This window comes from Bubalus bubalis, chromosome 8, assembly GCF_019923935.1.
Source record: "Bubalus bubalis isolate 160015118507 breed Murrah chromosome 8, NDDB_SH_1, whole genome shotgun sequence".
Taxonomy (NCBI): Eukaryota; Metazoa; Chordata; class Mammalia; order Artiodactyla; family Bovidae; genus Bubalus; species Bubalus bubalis.
Window position 1 is genome coordinate 91,720,572 of NC_059164.1, and position 24,248 is coordinate 91,744,819.

Sequence of the window (24,248 nt, forward strand, 5' to 3'; positions counted from 1 at the left end):
TCCTTGACGTTCACTCCAGGGGACTGCGTTTATATAGCAAGGGAGAGCGTCCGTGGTCTCCTCTCTGGGAAGCTTGCAGCACTTCCCCGAGTGCTCACCCGGGCCTTAGAGACGGGATGAAGATGCTCCAGGATGTCAGATGGTCCAGTCCTCTGCTCTACCCAGCTGTCTGTGCCCCGGTTCTGCTTAGCTCCACTGTATCTGCTGGCCAGGCACATGTCACATGCTAGCAGGTAAAGCCTGTTTTTATTCTGAAAGCCCCATCAGAACAGTCATTTTGTCTCTTCTGTGGTTTGACCAACAAAATTGGTTAAAATTTCAGCAAGTAGTACTTAAAGCAGAAGTATTTTGACTTAGATTTACTTAAGAAGTCTCTCCGTAAATGTAGAAAATAAAAGTCCTCTGGTCCAGGCTGCTTTCCCAGAAGCAGAGGGATGGGCTTCATGGCCACCTTTCAGCTTTAGGATCGAATAATTGCCTTTTCCTTTCAGGAAACTTATTTATAACCCCATAGTCATCCCCACACTAAGTTTTTCCGATATTTCATCCAGATTTTCTTTCCCCTAATAATTACACCCCCTGTTTTCAGGCTGAGCATTTTCCCTCCTTTTTGTGTTTACACCTTTCAAATATTTGCAGATTGCTGTCGTGTCACCCTCTTAGTCACCACTTAGCCGAGCTGTACAGATTTAGCACCTTTTATCTTTTCCTTTCAAGGCAGGCATCCCCGCCCCTGAGTCATCTCCCACTGCTCTCTAAGTGCACTTCAGTTTTCTGCCCTTGCATCTGGCCGCATGACTGCCTGGAACCGAGCAGGGGGTCACGGGTGGGCATTGTTTTCCTGCTCTGTTGCGCTGGAAACCAAACACGATTGTGGTGCTCCGGCCTCGGGTCTCACTGACATTGCTGGTCAGTTCATTTCAGTCACTCAGTCGTGTCCACCTCTTTGCTACCCATGGACTGTAGCATGCCAGGCTTCCCTGTCCATCACCAGCTCCCAGAGGTTGCTCAAACTCATGTCCATCGAGTCGGTGATGCCATCCAGCCATCTCATCCGCTGTCATCTCCTTCTCCTCCTGCCTTCAGTCTTTCCCAGCATCAGCAGTGCTGGTCGGTGCTGCCCATATGCCCTGTCCACTTAAATTTCTTTTCCCAAGTGTGCCAATTCAAAGACCAGGGAGGCAAATGGGTATAGCTATGTTTTCTTTTTGTCCTTCAAATGTCACCGTGGGAAAATGGGATGTGTGTAGTTCGGGATCCTGTCAGCCCCTTGCTGGTATTTGCAAGAGGTCTATGACCCTGACTGTTCATGAGCCATTTCCTTCTCTGTGTATGGACTTCTTTCCAGAAGTATTTTTCACTAATATTTATTCAGTCTTGATTGAGGAATTACAGTGCTGCTCTGTGCAAGGCAGTGTGACAGATACTTGAAAAAATAAAATTGGACTAAGACACAATCCTCAGTCACCTAGAGCCAGACATCCTGGAGTGTGAAGTCAAGTGGGCCTTAGGAAGCGTTACTACGAACAGAGCTAGTGGAAGTGATGGAATTCCAGCTGAGCTGTTTCAGATCCTAAGAGATGATGCTGTGAAAGTGCTGTACTCAATATATCAGCAAATTTGAAAAACTCAGCAGTGGCTACAAGACTGGAAAAGGTCAGTTTTCATTCCAATCCCAAAGAAAGGCAATGCCAAAGAATGCTCAAAGTACCCTGCAGTTGTACTCATTTCACATGCTAGCGAGGTAACGCTCAAAATCCTTTAAGTCAGGCTTCAGTAGTATGTGAACCAAGAACTTCTGGATGTAAAAGCTGGATTTAGAAAAGGCAGAGGAACCAGGATCAAATTGCCAACAAAAGCTGGATCATAGAAAAAGCAAGGGAATTCCAGAAAAACTTCTGCTTCATTACGCTAAAGCCTTGACTGTTTGGATCACAGCAAACTGTGGAAAATTCTGAAAGAGATCAGAATACCAGACCACCTTACCTGCCTCCTGAGAAACCTGTATGCAGGTCAAGAAGCAACAGTTAGAACTGCACGTGGAACAACAAACTGGTTACAGATTGGGAAAGAGTACATCAAGGCTATATGTTGTCACCCTGCTTATTTAAGCACTGAAGAATTGATGCTTTTGAACTATGGTGCTGGAGAAGACTCTTGAGAGTCTCTTGAACTGCAGGAGATCAAACCAGTCAAACGTATAGAAAATCAGTCCTGAATATTCTTTGAAAGGACTGATGCTGAAGCTGAAACTCCAGTACTCTGGCCACCTGATGCAAAGAGCTGATTCATTGGAAAAGACCCTGGTGCTGGGAAAGATTGAGGGCAAGAGAAGAGGAGAGCAACAGAGGATGAGATGGTTGGATGGCATCACTGACTCAGTGGACATGGGTTTGAGCAAACTCAGGGAGATGGTGAAGGACAGGGAAGCCTGGCGTGCTGCAGTTCATGAGGTCGCAAAGAGTCAGACATGACTTAGCGAGTGAACAACAACAAGACACAGTACCCACCCCAGGAAGCAATTGCATCTTAGTTTTATTTGGGTTGGAAATTCCAGGTTCTCACATTCGCTTACTTGTGGTAGCAGTGAGAGGAGAGCAGATTTATGGGAACATCCATTAAACTCTCAAAACAGGAGCCAAGCTAAGATCAGACCTTCCGGATTCCGGAACCCCGGAGGGGCAGTCTTTGGTCAGAGGCGGTTCGCACCTCCCTGCTCCAGTGCTTGTGCTCCAGTGTTGAAGCAATGCCCTCCCCTCCTTCCTCCTCCTGATGGCCTCATGTTCTGGGTGCTGCCCAGTTTCCAGAAAGAATCTTTCTCACCTGTTATCTTTCACTTCTCTTTAGACAGAGCTTGCTTCCCCTCTGCCATCTGCTATAAATTGACTATCCTTGAATCAGGTACAGGAGCAACTCTGCCCTCTCTCCCTCATTTCTCACCTCCTGCTCTGACATCCATCCCCAATTTGTGACCAGGGAGAGGACAGAATCCAGGGCCATATGCGGGAAAGCAGCTGCCTGAGGCTGCCTCCTTAGCAAGGGACGGGTCAGTGGTGAGCTCGTGATTGACTTGTCCAGTGCATCCTCCCAACAGTCTCCTAGACACGGATGCACCTGCCCGCCATAATCCAGATATGGCATGTTACTGCATAACATCCAGCACCCTACAGACCGATGATAAATTCCATCACCAACAGCATACTTCATACAATGGTGGGGAAGATGATATTGTCATGCTGCTAATTAGGCTTCATTAGGACAAAGTCTGTCGTTTTCATTATTGAGTTTTCATCTCCCAACCCAGTGCCTAACCCAGAGTAGGCAGTGATGCGTATTTGTGAAATAGGGGCAGAGAAGGTCTGCCAGGGGATCTCCGCAAGTATCCAAAGTTCGCAGAAGGCTCCATCCTTCCCTCCGTGATGTCCAATGCAGTAACACACACACAGTAGACGAGTAATAAGCACCATCAACTAATCCCTCCTATTGGCTACTATTTCCACTAGAGTTCTGTTGCCAGCCGCAAATGCCTGGCCTCTTGTTTGCTGGACTAAGCCATTGGGAAGGTGTCACTTCTAGCCGAGGCGAATTTGTGATACTTCCCTCACTTCAATAAAGAAAAAAGGCACCACGCTTTGAGCCCAGAGGCTTAATTATCATAAAACTCAACATATAATGTAAAATATTCAAGCAATACATGACTCTCTGATATGGCCATCAACAGAATCACGTAGCCATTATCGTATCATTTACAACAATTTGTACTTCTTGCTCCAGAGCTGACTGCCCAAAGTGTTTGTGTTAACTGACCTAGTTAGTCAATGTCTCTAAATGTATAATTTCTTTTTAATAGAATGCTTGTGTATAACTCCAGAATTTGACATTTGAAAGGAGGCACCCTGTACTCCCAGAGTCGAACCTGACATGGGAGATCTCAGAAGGGCATAACGCAGATGGTAGGATTTCCTGGCCAGGAGAGAATTTTGGAGCACCTTCATTTCACAGCCAGAGACCTTGAGGCTTGGAGATGTGTGATACTTTGTCAGCAGCAGAATAGAAACCAGAAATGATGTGCTGATGCCTGGTGATGAATTTTCTCTTTCTCAATTGTACCGGATCAAGCAAATTCTCTTCTGTTTCTGTTTTTAAGTAATCTTGGTCGGCCTTCCTATCCCAGAAAGCATAGAGAAGGTGTGAGGGATAATGGCTTTTCCCTTAGGCAGGTCTGTCTGTCAGGCTTTAAAGAGGTCAGGGAGCCTCTGGAGCAGAAGCAGATGTGTCTGGCCTGCCTCTCCTGTGTCTGCCCTTGGCAGAAGTCAGCTGCGAGGGCCCCATGGGGGTCTCTTTCTTCTCCATTCTGCCCTCCCCATTATAGGGAAGGAAATGTTCAAGAATGTTTGAGATTTAAAAAAAACAACAACAGTGTTTTCAGTATTCGTGTGTTGCCTGTGTCAGGGGTCAGCTTGGTGGCTGACCTGCACATGTGGCATTGGAAGCTCAGCAGAATTAACTGTCCTCGTGAGCAGGCAGGCCAGCCCCGGGGCCTTAGTGGGAAAGACAGCAGATAGTGGCGATTGAGCCCCAACCAGAATTGCAGCTCTGCCTGGCCTGCCTACCGAGGGCTTCCGGAACCTGATGACACACGCTTCCTTCTCACCATCTGGGGCGCTCACCTTTGCGGCATGTGGGCTGGCCCAGCTTGGCCACTGCAGCCTCCGGGTCGCTATTAGAGAACCCAGCCTTCATTCCTGTGATATGTTTTCTTTAACCTTCTCTAAGTCTGTTGCATCAGTAACGAAGCAGCACACGGGGGACGCCAGCCCAGCACCGAGGGGCATTTGAGTCAGAGGTACAGTGCAGTCGGGCTTCCCTACTGGCCAGGCTCTCAGGAGGGGAGGGCATAGCAGGACTCCCCTTGCTGGCTGCACGTGTCCTTCCCCTGCCTGCAGCAGCTACGTCTTGTCTCTCCTACCTTATGATGTTACCTTGTTTGACTTACTCTCTGTTAGTGGGCTGCATATTTCTCGTCCTGTCCTTGATCCCTTGGGACACAAAAGCCAAGTCCCAAAGCTGATACGTAAGCACTTGGTGTGGCCTTTGACCTCTCAAAGAGGGCCGTCAGGCCACCCAGCCTTCTGTCTTCACACCTCAGTCTTCCCCAAGCCCTTGACCTTGCAAACCTCACCCCGAGGTTTCAGTTAATTCAGTGTCGTAACTGTATGCTGTTTTCATTAATGAAATAGAGAAGGGAGACAGAGTATCACATGTAGTCACAATTGACCACTCTTATATGGAAACTGTTGTATATATGTATATCCCCATATGTGAGTGGGGGGAGGGAATCATAATAAATGATAAAAGTTTGAAAAACACTCATCTACTGAGTCCGTCAGAAAAGGCGATGGCACCCCACTCCGGTACTCTTGCCTGGAAAATCCCATGAACGGAGGAGCCTGGTGGGCTGCAGTCCATGGGGTCACTAAGAGTCGGACACAACTGAGCGACTTCACTTTCACTTTTCACTTTCATGCATTGGAGAAGGAAATGGCAACCCACTCCAGTGTTCTTGCCTGGAGAATCCCAGGGACGGGGGAGCCTGGTGGGCTGCCGTCTCTGGGGTCGCACAGAGTCAGACACGACTGAAGCGACTTAGCAGCAGCAGCAGCAGCAGCAGCACTCAGTCCCATCTTCAGAAGTAGCTTGGCTCATCAGGTTTCTAACACTCAGATAGTCAATGTTGTAAAAGCCCTTCCTGCCTCCTAGCCCCAGCTGTGAGCCCTGGTCTGGTAATAGATTCCACCTCACTCACCCACTCCCTGTTTTGCGATCCAGCCTGGGGACCCCCTTGTATCTAGGGATCCCCCTGCCTCTGCTCTCATGAGGACCCCAGTGCCGTGGGGGCATGTCTGCCATACATGTCAACTCCAGCTGTTCTTGCCCTCACCTGCCTGACACGAAATGGAGTCCCCCAGTCCTGCACTCCTGCCTTGTCCAACACTGGCGAGAGCAGTGCTTGACTCCAGAAACCGGGCTTTTTCTCAGTAGCTGTAGCGTCTGACAGTCTAGAGTTCAGACTGGCTACTTGGTGACTTGGGGCCACATGTCAATTCATAGATAGTCAAGGATGCTCAGTAAATACTCATCCCAAAAACACACACACCTTTTATTCTCCTAGAACTTATACCTGGGTTCACCTGGGTTTCAGTGTTTGGTACCTGCTCCCACTGGATAGAACCTCTCTCTGTCCTAGTAAGTAGCATCAACTAAGTCATCCTGACCCAGACCTGAGGTGCGACACTGAGACAGGTTTTGCCTCAGAAGGGGTTACTTCAGAAGAGGCGGGTCAGAGAGAGGGACGAGTCAGCCAGGAGAAAGGGGAGAGTGAATGATAAAAGCAACGATGATATTCTTGTTCTCCGGCAACTTTCTCTTGCCCGCCTGCCTGATGGGAACTGATGTGCTGCAGTGTGTTTACTTTTCCCATCTGAAGGGCAGGGAGACAGCCTAGTTCAGCTTTCTCCCCTTGAAGAGCTGGAACCCAGCTCCTGGCAGGTGGAGAGGCAGCAGAACTGAGGCCCGCCATTGCCTCTGAGTCCACATGCAGTGGTTAAGGTTTGCTCACCACAGGCCCAGGAGTCTCTCCAGGAAGCCAATCTGAATCCATTTCAGCTTGACTTGTTTGCCTCCCCAGGTTCAGTGGGCCATCCTGCCTCTCTAGTTTATCACTTGGTGATCTCCCAGGATTCAGAGAGGACTGGCGGGGTGTGTTGCTCCCTTAAGACTTCAGAATACCCAGGCAAGAACAGGAAGAGAGTGGGGACATCTGGTCACCTAGAGTGACTCTGTGTCCTTCCTCTCAGTGACACTGCAGCCCCAGCCACAGCACCCCAGTCACATCCCATCCAGGAGTCACAAACAAACTGAACACTTGTTTTCGCAGTACTCTTGTTTGAGCAACAGTGTTTTACCTGTGGTTATGTGGCCAGAATAGAATGGTTTATCTTCCTCTGATAATTGCATTGTTTGCTTAGTTTACACATATAAAATGGAAAGGGCTTTTGGTTAATAACATTGTGAAAGTCATGGATGGGCTAGCTTTCATTTTTCTGGAGCCCTCATCTCCTCTCAAGGTGAATCTTAGGCTTTTTGGTCCCATGAGTTTATTGATGTCTTTTTCAAAAAATCAGTTCCACTTCTCCCTCCCAGCCTGGAAAGGGAGAGAGGCAGCCCTGGTGACCTTCTGCCCGGGTGGCGCTCGGGCAGGGCCGTCCCCATCCCGTCTCCGCCTGAGTGGGGGAATGGTCCTGGCACCAGCTCCAGGTGCTCCCCTGCTGCGGTTTCTCTCCTGGTGCTGTGCTCCCCGTCCAGAGTTCTGTTTGATGTCGTGTGTTCCTTTGCTGAGGCCTGGAGTCTTGGAGAGAAAGCGCTGTTCTTGAGCTTCTGAAAACCTGGGGTATAAACTATTACTTTTCCTCTGAGCTCCTTGACCTTGAAATCTGTGCTGCGGCCAGAAACACGCGCAGCCACCTGGCTTCATCCGTAAGGGGTGTACCTTCTGTCCCAGCAGCGGTGGCCCCTGTTCTCCCAAAGGCTCCCAGCAGGTGTCCGCCCTACGCCACCTCCCCAAGCCAGATCGTCTGTCACTGTCCCTGAGGCTGTTTATAAATAAGAGGTCACACCTTCCAACAGATCTGCCTTATTGCAGCAGGAGAGGCCAGCAGTGGTTTAGATATGGGCACTAAGTGCATCCCACCCCCCCATATTTTGATTATTTTCCTTTCCTAGGTCTCTAACCTAGGTCACGTTTTTGGCTTTATAATTACAGCTGCAGTTTGAATTTGGGGGAAATCTAATTCAGACATCAAAATGTGACATAGTTTGTGGCCTGTCACAGGTGACCACCATCGATGATAAATATCTGCACCATCAGTGATTGAAACAAAGAGAAAGAAAACGCAGTCTGCTTTGGTTAGTGAGCACCCATATTGTATACAGTGCTGTCCTTGAGTACACAGGCGTGTGAAGGGTGAGATTTTGTCTTCAAGAATCTTGCAGACTACTTTGTAGAATGAAAGATGACTGAGATTTTGAGCATGGGTAATTGTGTCAGGGATAATAATGATACAATAATAAGAGCTAAAATGTATTAAACCTTTCCATGTGTCAGGCATGTTACTAAATATTTGCCATAATAATCTCCCCTAATTCCACCAACAGGCACGTGAAGTATGTTTTACAAATAGGACAACTGAGGCTTTGAGTGGGCTCAGTCACTGGGCCGTGGTCACAGATCTAATAAATGACAGTTAGGATGTGAATCCAGGTCTGTCTGGCTTCAGACACCTAATATTTCATCAAGATTCTGTTTTTTTTTCTGTCTCCCATTCTGAATGAAATACTGATGGTACTATTGTCCCAAATATAGCCAGAGGACAGAGGGGGAAGCTTATTTGAAGAGGAAAATGACACCAAGTTAACACTTTTGAATTGGATGTGCAAGTCAGATAGTAAAGAGAAAATGTCTAGGCATCAGCCAGAACGGCTCTCAGGAGGCAGAATGGCTGGGGATGTCAGTGTAATTTAGGTGGGAGAGCCATTTGTGTAAGTGGTGGTTGAAGCAGCGAGACTATAGGCCCTTACAGAGGGAGAAGTCCAAGACAAGGACTCATCCCACATCTTGGTGGAGTGGGGGGTGTTTCCCGAATATCTTACTTGGAACTCCCCTGGTGATCTTAATAATTTCCAGACTCTGTGACCAAGATCCCCTTCCCCACTGTTGCTGCCCTGATAGTGGTCGTTTTTCCCACTCAGGTGAACTAAACACTTCCCCTCCTTCCGCTTCTCTGTCCTGTCCTGCATTATCATCTAGTACCTATCTGGCGCCCAGAGTCAGGGGACCATTCTTGCTGGACACCAGACCTCATGGGCCCCTTCTCATCACAGATTCTTCCTTTCTCCTGACACAGGTATCGAATGCCCCAGAGGAGCCCGGAACCTCCCAGGCTTGGTGCAGGAAGGGGAGCCATTCAGTGAGGAGGCAACGCTTTTCACCAAGGAGCTGGTGCTGCAGCGAGAGGTAGGGCGTCTTCCAGTTGCTTCTTGGATGAGGAGGGTGGAGGGAGCGGGGCTCACTCGGTCTGGTGTTTTCCTGCAATGTCGGAGATCTGTCTGCCCCTATCTCTGGCGAGCCGCCTTCCACGTCCGTGACCCATTCCGTGTCTGCCCACATCCTGTTCCTGGAGCCCTGCTTCATTGACCAGCCACCCGCCAATTGCTCCTCACCCTGGGTGTCCTGGGATGCGGGGTGAACGCCGGCTGGCCCAGCCAGGATGCTGAGGCAGTGAGCCTTCGGCTGTGCGGTCTCCTCCTTGGTGAATCAGCCCAGAGCTGCCTGCCTCCAGCTGGATTTAGAAGCTTGACTAACCCTGTCAGGGGCCAATTTTCTTTGAACATTTATTTGTATCTTTGAGTAATTGCATTTTCTGTAGCGGGTTTTCTGACTTAATTTAATTGTATTTCTGTTTCTGCCTGTTGGGCTGGCTCTTGCAGGCAGGAGTGAGGCTGCTCAGCTGCCATGGTGCCCATCTACCTGCTGATTTCTCTCAAGTCATAGTCAACAGATCCATCTTCTTTCCAGGAGTATGCCTGTCACTCATTCTGCTAGGCGGGGCACAAAAAAGGAACAGTGGGAAGTGTGCTGGACTCAGGCTTAGGGTTTTAGATCTGCCTTTTTCCTTTTTTTTTTTTTTTCCAACAATCAAACCCACAGGGTACCTCCTGCTTTAATGCAATATCATGTTTCATAACATAGTGAAAAAGATTATGGGGATCTTAGAGGTTATCTTGCTCATAGATCTTTGTAGATTCTTGGGAGCAATAGTGTGGGCTTCTTTGGATGTTAAGTGGTACAAATACCTGTTTATAAGCTTTCACATCTCTCATATTGATTTGAAATGTCAGTGAATATATTAACGGGGGGTGCTTAACCTCCTTAATTGTCTCATCAGTATCACATTGCCCTCTATTTCATGTGTGGTCAGATGCATTTGTTCGTGAAGAAGCAGTCCTTATGTTGGTATGCAAGGTGTCTTTCCCCGCTATTTTGCAACTGCACAGCGCAGGCTGCATTGTTATCAATTAAAGATACCCCACTCCCTGCATGCCAGAGAAGTGTTTCCAGAATCCAAACACTCCTGTTGTCAGTAGCTATTGACATTTTTGACCCTACAGGAATTGAGTTAAAGGGGTGCATATTTTAGAATGTCCCTTCTGCAATATCCCCTTTGAATAAGGAACTGCAGAACTGTTTCATGTTGGAATAAGCAGGTGAGTCCACTCAAGGTCATGACTTGAAGACTGCACATAGGGAGCAGGAACAAAGGTTGGTTGGTTGGTTGGTTGGTTGGTTGGTTATACTTTGGTTGGGGGAGGAAATCCGCCCACTGGGCTGCCTGAGACGTTTGTTGGTAACATCCTCATCACTTACTCTCTTAGTCACCTTTCTGTTCATTTCTCACCAGTATCCTCTTCCTGTTGTTTCACATCTTCTAAAGGTGCTTTCCCTTTTCTTTTTTAACTCTTGTTTCCCCAGCCACTTTTCTTCCTGATCATGTTTCTGGCCCGCTGGTGATATCCAAAAGCACAAAGGGGTCAAAGAGAATACTGACCACTGAAAGGAGTGGGTGGCCCAAAGTTCTTCTACTGTCTCATGGTTATTATGACCTTACCTTTGTCTGTGTGCTTGCTGATATTTGACTGTTGAAAAAGCTAAAGCGTTTTCCCCATCCTCTTTGGTGCCCCTGGCATCCTTAGTCTTATCCACGGTTGATATTGATCTTTCTTAGTTGGAGTGTCCCAATCTTTCAAAGCCGTAAGTTGGGGATTCTTGATAGAGAGCCTCTCCACTTTTTCTTAGCTGCTTGGATGATTGTTGGGCTGATGGGTTTGAAAGGTCTTTATCCAGAGGAAAGAAAAGTATGCCTAAACGGAGGATAACTTGGGATTCTGACTAAAGGAACCAGTTACAGCCTATTCTGGGCAGTTTCCTTCACAGTATATGAAAACTCCTTTCTGAACAGCATAGGAATGAAGAAGGGTTTTTGTTTTGTTATAGGTTTGTTCACTAACTTTTGCCTGTATAGTATCCTCGTTTTTATTTCAGAAGTTGGCCTGGGGAGTGTTTCTCTTTGCCATCTTCCCTCTACCCCACAAGAATGTAGAAAAGCCTGACAGATTGGTCCTCAGGTGTAGAGGTCCTTCCCACCCTTAGGAGGACCATGTGGTTGCCTGGGTGACTGAGCATGGGACCACAGACGTGCAGTGCACGTAACTCTCGCCTTCAGGGCAGTGTCCACTGAAGACTTCATTCCAGGAACTCTTCAGGGGCCAAACTGCTGCTGTGATGGCCGCAGTTGAATGGGTTTTCTTACCTTGTGCCTGTTCCCTTGGTAATCACATTTAGCTCAGTAAAACAGGTGTGGTGATGCGATTGTCCTTGACCCTGCCACATCCCCCTCTTTTTATATATATATATATATGTGTGTGTGTGTATATATATATATATATATATATGTATATGTTTTATTATCTTATTTTGAGCCAGCAGTTCTCCATCCCCTGCCTACCTTCCCCAGTCATTACAAATCTGATCTCAGAAAGGAGCAGCACTCGGGTCTTACGTTGATTTCACAGCACCTCCTGGGCCTCATGTGTGACCCCACAGAGGGAGGCATGGCCATCGAGCTGGACTCAGGAACCCAGAGACTGCCTTGAGAAGGATGTGAAGTAGGGGAGAGACTGTGTAATAAACACCCTAGCAGGGAGCAAAAAGCTCAAGTATAGGGCACCTGGCCCTGAAAAGTATCTCCTTATTTATGAGGTGCACTGTCTTAGCTTTGGATCGATGGGGCAGGAAGTGCTGCCTGTCTCTTTCCCAGTTTCGGGTGGAGACAGACTTGCGGGTTTTGCATCCCATATCCTCTTGTGGAGCCTGCACTGTCACACACAAGACCCCTCTCATTTCGGCCAGCCCCCATTATCTTTAGACCTGAGCGCCTGGCTTTGCCAAAATGTGTTTTTACAATGACACTCGTCAGGAGAGAGTGCCTGGCATTTTTGGCCATCATGCAGCTCATTTTCCTCAGTGTCTCCCTGCCACCTCTCGTTGCCTTTCTTCTTTTTTTCCATCTTTCTTCATGGCCCTTCTCCTCAGCCATTGGTTCCTCTTGGCATTTGTTCCTTTTCCTGAGTCGGGAGCCTGGCAGGACTGTTCAGGTCAATGGTCTGGGTGTCCTGGTGGTGCTGCCAGCTTCAGGGCATTAACTGTAGGCTAGACACCACGTTGTTACCTGGTTCTCTTTGTGACCTGGAAGGCCACAGCAGCCCAGGAACTCTCAAAGGACTTCAGCTGTTCTTCCCAGCCTCACTCATTTGGTGTAGAGCAGGGGTGGGCAAGCCTGGCCCACTGCCAGTTTTGTAAATAAAGCTTTATTGAAACACAACCACACTAACCTTTTTACATACTGTCTATGGGTCCTTGCATGTTATAACAGCAAGGTTGAGTGGTTCCAACAGTGTATATGGTCCGCAAAGCCTAGAATACTTACTGTCTTTTTATCAAACATATTTGCTGACTGTACTACACAGGTTTTGCTGGGTTGGGTTTAAATGGCTGGGTATAACCCTGAAAATGGATTGGTTCTCATGTCCCCTGTCTTTGAGGCTGGACCACTTCTGGATCACACAACATGAGATCATTGGACAGCATGTGCTTGGTGACACCCCCTCTGCCAGGCACCCCCCCACCCCCCAAATACAGCTGCCTCTTTCAGGCAATTCCCTGCCACACTGCCAAGGACAGGAAGATCCGGTGTAATTTCCCAGATGGAGAATTGTGCCCGTTGCTAGCATCTTCCCAGAAGTAGTGGTGAGAGAGAGCATTAGATAACCAACCAGCTTAAAAGTGCAAACTCCAAGGTTTTCACACTCCAGTTATCTTGTGGTCCTGGGTAAGTGATTCTTGCCTGCCTTGGCATTGCTGTCTAAAACATTGATCCAGCAATCCCGGGTCATCCTCTTCTTTCTGAGGCTCTTCCTGTGAGTTAAACAGTCATTGGGGAATCTCTCCACACCTTTGTGTCAGGAGGCCAGCTAGCTAGCTCTCACTCACTCACCCGCTGCTGCCGCTGCAGCAGGAGAACCTGCACTGTTAGAGAGGGGACCAGAAGGTATTATTAAAAGAGATCAGCACCACAGTTGAACCCTCTTCACAGTTTCCGGCTGTAGGAAGGCAGTTCCCAGGGGGATGGGGGCATCATTTCCAAGGCCTTTCTGAATGACCCCTTTGTCCTGAGCTCTCCGAAATTGCCCTTTGCTGCTGCCTGGAAAATGACATCCTCATGCTGGAGAGTAAGCCTTAAGCTCCGGCTGCTGCCCTGACCTATTTCCCTTCTTCCTGCCAGCATCCACAGGGAGGCTGTCCCCCTGGGGAGCTCATTCTGCAGGCTGCAGTGGCCAGGGCTCAGACCTGGATTCCCTCCCTCCCACTACCCCTGCTTTAAAAAAAAAAAAAAGAAAGAAAAATACACAGAAGCATCGCAAGCAACTGTTGCTGTTTGAAGAGCAAGTATTTATGTTTCAGAAAAATGTGGGCTCGGCATTGAATATTGGTGTCTTTATTTACAGAGGGGTTTGTCTGGGAAAGAATACTTAATTAAAAGGAAAGTGGTTCCTTCTCCTTTGTTTTAGCACCAAATGTACTGCGTCTGGTCTGTAAAAGGTAAACCAGTCTAAGCAGTTCACCGCTGATCAAAATAGTGTTTTCCCTCATGCCCTGTCTTTCCCCAAAGTTCTTGGTACCTGCCCTATCGCCCTTCCTTTTCCATCTGTCCAGGCAGGCCTCCTCCCTGTCCAGGAGACAAATGTAAGGAGGAACAGTAGCCACGTTACTTCTCTGGATCAAAGCTATGAGAATGGTTCAAGCCACAGGAAGTCCACCAGGGTGGAGGATACCCACAGCTCTCCAGCTCTTATCAGTGCCTTGCCCCTTGGTAGCCCTCACTGAGCTGGAAAGAATAACCTTCTGGGAAAGCAAGCCAGCCATCCGGCAATGTTGCATTTATTTATACACAAAGACACCCTATTCTAGATTATCTCTACCACTGCCCAGGAAAGAGCAAAGACAGCAAGGCCAGCTTTCTAAACACCTCTGTTATCCCCCAAGGCATTAAAGGCTCTTGGGAGGGCTGAGGGTTTTTCTCACTTCCCCCACACATTCTTGACAGTTCATCACCCACCAGGGGTCTTTCCTTTTTTTTTTTTTTCAATTAATTTAAGGCTATTTTCTTTGATGGGGGCTCAAGTAAAGATTTTCTGTCTTAATAGTGATCAATTTTATATAGCATTTTCTAGTGTAAAAGCACTTTCTTATATAATACTTTGTTTTAATGTCACAGCAAACCTATAAGAAAAATATTATCCCCAGATTTACAATTCTGGCAACTAAGATGTAGAGTGAACTGCCTCTATTCACAGAGCTTATTGTAGGACAAATATCAATACCAAAATTCAAATGTCTGCATTCCCAAATGAGTGTTTTTTCTCCCTGAATTTTGCCAGTTTTGCTATTATAAGGTGGTTATTCTTTTTAGCCATGTTGTATATTCCTGAGCCTTCAAATATCTGGAACTAATAAATTTGTAAGAGACCTGCCTGGAGGTCCAACACTGGTTGAGTGGTCAGAGTCTCTAAGTCTGACTCTGGGGGCTCACAACTGCAGAGGGGCCATGCCTTCCCGAATTGCTGACTCTCCTCTTGTCATAGTTCTTATATCATTTAGCTGCTTGATTCCTGCGTCATCCTTTGTTTGGCCTTAGTGGGCCTTAATTTTTGTATAATTTCTCGCTGACCTGCCTTGCTTCGTATCAATTTGACCATGTATGTCCATATTTCTATTTTTAACCTTTCTCAAAAGATGCATCGTTTAAAAATATGTAACTCCCCATTGCCTCTGGGATGAAGTTTAATCTCCTTAGTTTACATGTATCTTTGATAACCTCTGAACTTCAGGTATCTCCACTATTCGTTTCAATCTACACCTCATCACAACTGACATTATAATTCACAATTCCCCATATGTAACATTTAATTCCATATCTCCCATCCGTGAGGTCAACTTAAGCTCTCCACCCAGTATATCAACCACCCCCTTCTTTTGCTCTCTTATTCCCATCTGTCCATCCAGATATACCCCCTTTTCTCTCTTTAGCGCTCCCTGGATCTCTCAGGCTGGGCAGATGGCTTTCCTTCAGTCCCCAGAGTGCTGTGTCCATACAGACATCTGTCATGTACTGGCCAGTGATGTTGAAGTGATCTATGTTGGTCTCCCCACTAAATTGTTAGTTCCTCAAGAACAAGAAGGAAAGGAAATGGCAGAAGGAGAAGGAAATGGCAACCCACTCCAGTATTCTTGCCTGGAAAAGAATACTGGAGCTTGGCGGAGCCTGGTAGATTACCGTCCATGGGGTCGCAAAGAGTCAGACACAACTGAGCGACTTCGCTTCTTCACTTCACAAGGACAAGAAGCTTTCTTGCTTTCTGCCTTTGTGTTCTTTGTATCTTGCCTCATGTGTAAGAGAATCTCAACTGATAAATGTTCACTAAATCAACTCATTGATTCCCTGTGACCTAATTCTAGAGACTGGGAAGAAGACCTGTTCTTGTCTGTTCTGGTTCTTCAGGAAAGCTCTCTAAGCTTAAACATTTGTGGGGTGGAGAGGAAGTCTTTGGAGTATTGAGGTTGGACATACAGCTGCTAATTTAGGATCTTCTCATAGAAGAAGTCCATTACTCAGACCTGACTGTGTGCTTTCTAGGGGACTCTGACCTCCTTTGGTCTCCCCGTCTGTCAGATAGGGTAATGAGATAATGGTATTTGAGTGTTTTTTTGTTTGTTTGCCTTGTTTTTAATTCCAGTGTTCAAATAGAAAGCATTATGTCCTTCCCCACTCTCCTAATAGATGCTGCTTGTCTCTTTCCCTCCCTGGTGGTTTCCATCCTCTGCTTTTGTTGATCTAACTGCTAACTGAGGTGAAGGTTTTATTTTGAAGTTCATATTTCTGTTCAGGGATAGGCTGTAAGCACCGTGTGAATACCAGGCTGCCCACTTACATCTCCTTCATTTATGGGCTCCTGACTCTTGCCAAATTATCTCTAAAAGCTCTAGGAGGAGGGCCCTCAGTTCCCGTTCTAGTCCCATTCAATGAAAATGGCATCAAAATGCAAAGAGGTGAGGCTAAACATAATGAAGAACGTCACATTGCCCTTTTCTCCCCCCCCGCCCCGCTACTGGCCTCCCCCTTCCACCCCCACCCCACCCCACCCCCGTTGGCTTTTAAACTCCTTGGGAGCCAGTCACCAGTTGCCTTCCCCAAGCAAACTCAGCAGCGTGCACTGATGGGAGCCAGCAGTGTGCTGGCTGCGGTGGGACTCCTCTCAGCAGAGCTGCTGGCTCAGCTGGCTGTTGTCTGTTTCCCTGTTCTTCTGCCTGGAACTTTCATAGCTAGTCAAGCATAGAATTGCATCCATTCTTCTGAAATAGCTGCTGGGCCTAATTCTTCATTGGCTTGGCCAAGATCCTATTACCTGTAATTATGTCATACAGCCCGACTGGTATAGGTTTCATAGGCCTCACTGCCCTCCAGAGGCTAGTGTTTGCATCCCAGGCTGGCTGTTGGGATGGTGGGGCAGCGGGGAGGGGCAGAATAAAAGTTAGGTCCACAAGAGATGCGGCCTCCTTATAGCCTCTACGTGGGATATATATGTGTGTGTGGGAAGCTCTCAAGGATGCCATTGTATCTCAGGGAAGACAATCCTTTTCAGCAGAGAGACTCTTCCTTTCCCGGATAACGGATCCTTACTATGATGAACTCTTCCTTGATAAACTTCTCTGTTTTTTCTGCCACTTTAGTTTGGTTTTTCATACTATTCCTTCCAGTGCAAGAAAAGTAGAGGTGTAGACCTAACAAATTGTTTCCTCCATAAGTAGAAGCCTTGGCAATGCTAGGGCAGTCCCTGGCACTGGTTTTTCCTTTCCATCTTTAGTCGAACCCAAATCAGTCCCAGAGTAAAGATGTGAAAGGCTCAAACATGACTTCCTCTTGCATCTTTCTGCTGCAATAGTCCATAGTCCTTACTTTGAACCTTATCTAAATTGAGGCTTGGAAGTGAGTTATAGTGGGCAGTGATTGCCACTGGAGAATGCATTTACTGGTTCACTAACAGATTATCACTACAAACGTAAGGTCATGAAAATCCTTCAAACAGCCCTGCTAAGCAGAACCCCTGCCACCTATGGTATTTGATACTATCTGCCTGCCTGATATAAAATGATGTTCTTTATGAGCCATCCCTGTGGAACACGGCTATTGCCAGGCACGTTCAGCCTCCTGGTCTGCCTTCTGTAGAGCTGTGGAGAGCTTCTGGCCTGGAACAAATGGAGAATTGCTATCAGGAGGTAAGAGACTGTTGGGCTCCTCAGAGGTAAAAGTGCAGGTGAGCTGGGCGACGTTTATTTTAATTTAGATTTCTCTTACCTCTTCAATCATCCTGGGGGTTCACTGCTTCTAAGCTTTGGTTACAATTCTCTTTAAAAAAAAAAAAAAAAGGTGGCATGGGGTAGAGGAGGGGTAACATTCTTAATGACAAAGGGCTAAAGAAAAGGGATTTGCAATTAGCATTTTTCAGGTGAAATCACTTCTTATGAAGTCTGTCCACTTCTTTCTGGAAGCCTCATTTGGGAAATAGTTCTGTTTCATTCATATCTCTTGACCAGCCTGTTGTGTTCACTTTCCACACAAGAGATGACCTCGTGCAGACTTGCCCCGTCTGTTTCCAGAAGAACTTCACCTCAGACCCTGACACCTTGGCCCACGCCCATGTAGACCTGAGTGTGAGCCTTCAAGCTGGCATGTTCAGGGGTCTTCAGGCCTCACGCCTCCCTGTTCTGTTTGTCCTAACTATGCCCAGACACACCCACTGCCTGAATGTTCATCATTTCTCTTTGGAATTCTATGATTCAACTGATGCCATTTTAAAGCCTGTCTCCTCAAAGACAATAGCAGGACTGTCCGCCGAGGGGAAGCAGCTTGCGGGTTGCATTTGCTCTCCAGGTAGTACTAACGTTCTAGCATTTCACATGCAACTCCCCCCAGGGCATAGCCCTGACTGCTCCGGTGGATGAGCCAACATCAACACCATCCTCTTCTTGTCTTTAGCACGCCCACTCCCTGTGTCTATTGCCAAGGACTGGACGAGATCTACGGGTTCCAAACCTGGCTTTAGTAATGAACTTCCCACTTGCCGCTCCACCCGTGACCGTTTCTGGTCAGCTGAACTTAAATGGATTTTGAAAATGAAAGTGACCAATGGTCTGTTATGAAACGCGGTGATGCATGAAATAAGATTATGAGCAAGCTTGAGAATTAACAGCAGAGATCCCCTAACCTGGTCTGAACAGCATGTCTCACATATTCAGCAAGGATAAGCTCATTCTTTAGACCCATCTCCTGAACACTGAAGGACATCTTTCCTTTCTTGGCCACTTAACAAAGACTGTTAGTAACATGCGCAGAGTCAGGCCTGGGTGCTCATTCCAGCTTCACCATTTATTGTGCGACCTTGGACATGATCCTTAGCACCTGTAAAACCTGGGCAATCTGAACAAGTAATAAATTCTATTATCAGTATCAGTATTCAGTAGAATTCAGTAACCCCAACAGTGCCCCAGGGGTTGTGCAGTGCAGCCATCCTACTAAACGTAAGCCCTTACCTCTCTGGGTACCTCTCCGTAGGGTTACCATGGATATAATGGATACTTGCAGTGTGCCCAGCACTGGTGCCCTGGTAGATGGATTCTCAGTGAGCAACAGCTCACAACATCTTTTATATTGTTCATGAGAATTCTCACCGAGTTGAACTAAATCTAGGATTGGAACCTCACTGAGGACAAGCCACCAGAGCCAAGGCAGGCAAGATGGACTGGACACAGGCCTGTGTGTTGGGAGCATTTAAGTAGAATCAGGGGCCAGCCAGTCTCTTTTCTATAAAGAAAAGTCTGGGTCTCTTTGCTACTGCTTCTGCATCCTCCTGCACATTAGAACAACTTCTTCCAGGCAGCATTGTGTGCAGTGGAAACACTAATGCTCAGAAGTCCTAAACCTACAAACAGAGCCTCTTCTCAACTTGATTGTGGACCAAAGATAAGCCACCTGTCACCAGCAGGGGAAGCTAGGACTCCACATATGTCATATGGACATCTAAGAAGGAGTGGCTTGAGGAACTGTGCCATGCACCCCTACTGCCATGGGGTATTTGGAGAGTGATCTGCCATGCTTTCTCTGTTTATACTGGACTCTGACCTTACTCATTTCCCAGTGTCACTGGGACTTGAAAATGAGGGCTACCAGGATGACTTACTTAGAGCCTGGCTGGTCCATGCTTCCTTATGCTCTGATGTAGCAGTGGTCTTTTTTGTCTCCATATCACCTTACCATGACCATAGTCATCTGACTGCCATGAATTTATCTTTGATCTGGGTAAAGTTGGATTGCTAGAGGGAGTGGAATGCCAGGCAGGAGCTCTGAAGAAAGATCCAAGCGTTATCCAGAATTGAAAGGGACAAGAAAAGGACCCACGACAAGTCCTTTGGGACATTGAGTGCACCAAGAACAAAAGCTGTCCATTGAACCAGGAATGAGAGGTGAATGTGAAGCTGCACAGTGAAACTGTCATTTTTCATTCCAGGTTAGCCTAATGCCTTCCCCTTCTCCCTCTCCCTTCTCTTGATGCAATGGATTTCCTTGTAACAGTTACCAGAAAAGGATCTTGGCACTGAACGTATACCTAGAGGTGGAAGATGATGCAAATAAGACCAGCAGGTCCGTCCTTCCCTGCCAGAGCCTTCCATAGGCCACTGCACTTCAGAACCTCTCCAGTGCTTGCAGCGCTGGGCGGCCGTTGCCGCTCCAGTTAAATCAATCTAAAACTACTGACCCAGGGTTTTTATAGCAGTGCTGCAACGTTACATGAGGAGATCCAACACATAGTCCATTACCACTGATTGGATATGGATTTTTGGCCTGTCCACTTGCCACTTGGTAATTTTAGAATAGGGTCACTTTCGGAGTTGGAAGATGCCTTGTAGGAGGATACTGGTGTTTGCTAAATAGTTGTTTCTTATCTTCCTGCCCTCTTGCAGCCATGCTCTCACTCCTCCAGGTGGGGCCGGCTGTCTCTCTTGTCTGCCTGGCAGAGTTGGCCAGGGCTCATCCTTCATCAGCTTACAGGGCTGCAGACGTGGCCGTTTGTAAACGCCCAGGGTGCACTTAACCACCTCCTCTTCCTAATCTCAGCACTTCCACTCTAAACACATCAGCAGCTTTGTAACTTGCATTCTATTTCGCTCTACGTTGTGGGCCTTCAGGTATTTGTGGGAGGAAGGTGGGGAGACTGGCGAACTGTGTTGTCATTGATTTCGGAATTATACAAGCACAGCCTGAGTCACTGTCCCTGGAGAATCATGCCAAGAGCTCCCGGCAGGGCTCTTGCTGCTTTCACGCATGGCTTTTTATGGTTGGGTTCTGCTTTGTATTTGCCATCTGACTGCCTGCCAGCCTTGGTTTCACCATCTGCAGAATGGGAGCACTTCACCCTGTTCCACCTGGAGAATGCTGAAAGGCATGGGATGAGGTTCCTGGGGAGTCCCCAGTTATTCCTATGTATGTAGAAAAGGGTTGCCAGGCCCCCAGTGACAGATAACCACCCACAAGCTGAGGGCACTCTGTGACCTGGAGAGGGACCTCTGATCATACAGTTTTTTCCCTCATCTGCCTCTGATCAGTTAGACCCAGTGGATGAAAGAAGAGAACTGTTGTTCCTGACCCTGAGGTCTGACCATCTTTGACCTCATTGAGCCAGCCTTGGGTAGAATTTCCCTTTTCCCTCTGCCATGCCATCTGTCTGTTACATTGCTCATTTCTTGACATGACTTTTGTTCCAGTAAGCACTGCTTCCTAAACAGCAGCTGTCCCCAAGTACTGAAGTGTTCTCAGTCTTCCTTAAAGCCAACTGGTTGGTCCAAGTTCCGAGAATCAGTCAGTCCATGTGTGTCTTCCTGTTATGGGTTGATATGCCTGTCTGTGATACCAGCGTGCCCTGTTTTCTGCTTCACAGGGGAAGACTATTCACATATAAATAACATCGTCAAGCCTGTCAGCACACAATCCCAGGATCCAGATCTAGCCTCTCACCTTATGATCTTTTTGACACGTCTTTCAGCCTGGAGTGTTTCAAAGGTCAGGCTTGAACCCCAGAAGCCATCATTTTGTCATTATCAAGTATGACAACATATGTAACATTATGTAACATGCAGGCTAGTTTCAACTTTATCTGCTGCCTGTCTAGTTTTTTTTTTTCTTTTTTTGCCAGTTGACCCAGAGGTGGGGTTAGTACAGTGAAGCCAGAGTTTACTCTCGAAGCATTTGATTCTTGCTTCCCCATTCCGAATTGTAGTCAGCTGCTCAGGTAACCTAGCCAGACACCACTGGAGAATGGCAGCATCAGAAATTCATGAGACCTTGGGATCTGCAGCACCTCTCAACCCACAGACTTGAGGCCTCCTGTCAGGAGGAGCCACGTGGCTTCCTGTGCCCCGATGAGGCCTACCAAGCATGTGAGGTGGAGAGGGAGCCCCAAGGCCACTCTCCATGGCAGCGCTGCTGGGGTGAGGAAGGGCCCTTGCTGATGTATTTGCACATGTCCCGAGCATCCATAACACCCCTTGACAGGAAGACCACCTCCAGGGAGGCCCTGCTTTCTCCCGCTGCCCAGACTTCTTCCATCTGTCCTTCTGTCTCTCCTTCACCCTCCCTCTGGTGTTTCTGTAATATGTACAGTATCGTTGAGAAGTATTGAAGAGATCAATAGCAGTTCACCTTTTCCTTCATTGATTAAGGTGGCGGCAAGAAAAAATGGCAGGCAGTCCTGATTCATTTATCATGAGCGATCTCTTTCCTCCCGAGCCACCAGTGACCTCTTCTGCCTGTTACTTTGCTGGTCTGCAGCTGGGACCACTCTTGTTTCTGGACTGCTGGAACAGGAATGAGAGAACCACTGGGCTCAGCTCCTGTAACCAAAGCTGGGTAGGGATAGAGACTCGGGCTTTGAGGGTTGGCCACGCGTGCTGTACTCTCAGCAGGAACAACATGGCAACAGCTGATGGACGTTGCTGCCTCACCTAGCAGTTTCCTCCCCTTGTTCCTCCAAAGGGCACAGCTGCCTTGACTACCCGTTTTTCTACAGAGTGTAAACTGAGTATATGGAGTAAAAAACTGCCAACTGGCTGTTTTAGTGTGTTCCGTTCTCCTTCAGGGGGAACACCTACCTCTCACAAAATTCAAACCACCCCACCCAACCCCCAAGTACTTATGACATCACTCACCTGGGGGGATCCCCCAGAGTCTTTAAATCCTTTAAGAGGGAGGCTGGCCCTGACTCTAGAGGCAGCGCTTGGCTCACCCAGCGTCTTTTCCCCTTCTGTGTGGTGGTTTGAATTTTGTTGATTGTCCACCACATACCCTTACACAGAAGCATCTGTTGTCCACCATGCCTTGCGTAGTCACTAAGCCCTCTCAGCCCCTCTGCGGCATGAGCCAGTTCCAGAACGTCCAGTCTGTAGAGTTTGGGCCACCACGTGTCTGGATCTGCCCCTGCTGTGACCTCCACCACCCAGCAGAGGGATCCACTTACCTGGACGGGCACTTCATGGGCGGTGTGAAGCCAGTGTTGCCAACTCACACTCTTTGGTGTCAGCCGGAGCACAGGGCCAGGCTTCTGCGGAGGAGCACTGCCACCACGGCCACACATCCTGAGTGCCTGCCCAGTGAGTTAAAGTCACTATTTTGGATGCCCCTCTTCCAGTGCAGGGATTTTGCTAGAAACCCAATGCTGCTGTGTCAGGTAGCTCTGCAGTCAGCAGGTGCCAGACCCAGAGAAAGCAGCCTGCTCTCCATGAAGCTGGTTCATTACAGGCGAAACTGCGGCAGGACGATTGTTCTTTTCCTGTGGATCATTAATAAACCGCCCTGGCCTGCACAGACAATTCCATCACCTTCCTCGGCTTCGTCAGACAGGTCTTCCTTTCCTCCCTTTCCGTCTAAACCTTTCAAAACGGCTGGGGAGGAGCAGAGGAGGGGGAAGACGTTCCACTTAATGCACGTGTTTTTCCCCTAAGCTGGAAAGCAGCCCCCTGCTTTCAGATGGTCTTGGCAGCCCATGGAGGGTTCAAGACTTGCCATGGGTGGGAAGTGCTAGTGGCTCAGCTCCTAATATTTGCAGCAAACTACAGAACAGGCCCAATTTAGAGACGAGGCAGCAAGTGCAGCAGATGGCAAATAGTCCTGCTCCACTGGGGCCCGAGATGGGCAGCATCTTCTCGCTTCAGCCAAGGCAGCCTCATTCCTGCTCTGCCAGAGTACCGAAAGCATTTCTGGTTTTTTAGAAACTTCTTTTTTAGGCAAAGATGGAAGAAGGCAGAGCAAACAAAATATGGGAAACTCAATCTAGTTAAAAACATTTCCCTGTCAAACAACCTAAAATAGAACTTTTCCTTTGTTAGTTAGGAAGAATTTAGAATAGAAATCTACATTTCTCCATAGAGCATTGAGTGCAAAAATAAAAAATGGATTATAAATAGAAATAAGCATGACCCATTCCGCTTCCAAGGACTTGAGCGTACAGCCTTCAGAATACTGAATTAGAGCATTTTATAGCTAGGAGGCCTAGACGTTATATTGTCCAATCCATAGGGTTCACAGTAGTTGAGAACCGAGGCCGGACGAAGGTCTTGGGCGCATTCACACAGTAATTCGTAGACCTGCATTCTCCACACTCTGATCACAGTGCTCTCACCTGCACTTCTACAGTGCCTCCCAGACAACAGCCACACCACCTGTCCATCCCCTTGCAGTACAGGTAACCTTGGAGGCTATGACATTGGCGGCCTATAAAAGGGAGTTAGGCGTATGTGACAGGCAGACAGAAGAGGCAAGCCTGTGTGTCGTCTACACTCGATTATTTTAGTGAGAAAGGAACAAGGAGCTAAGTCAGGAGGAAGTCTTCCAGACCCTCTGTGTTCTGTAAAGAAGACTCTCACTAGACAAGGGTGTCCAGAGAGCTGCACACAGGAGGGGAAGGCC

At 47.7% G+C, this 24,248-nt stretch overlaps 1 protein-coding gene across 1 annotated transcript in view; it reads left to right on the forward strand.

Moving 5' to 3' along the window:
- The window catches only part of SND1 (staphylococcal nuclease and tudor domain containing 1), a 421,903-nt gene that overhangs the window by 312,564 nt on the left and 85,091 nt on the right, over nt 1-24,248 (forward strand). Inside the window, exon 16 of the mRNA XM_025292056.2 lies at nt 8,964-9,073. Coding sequence (XP_025147841.1) covers nt 8,964-9,073 — 110 coding nt within the window. The remainder of the gene's footprint in view (nt 1-8,963; nt 9,074-24,248) is intronic.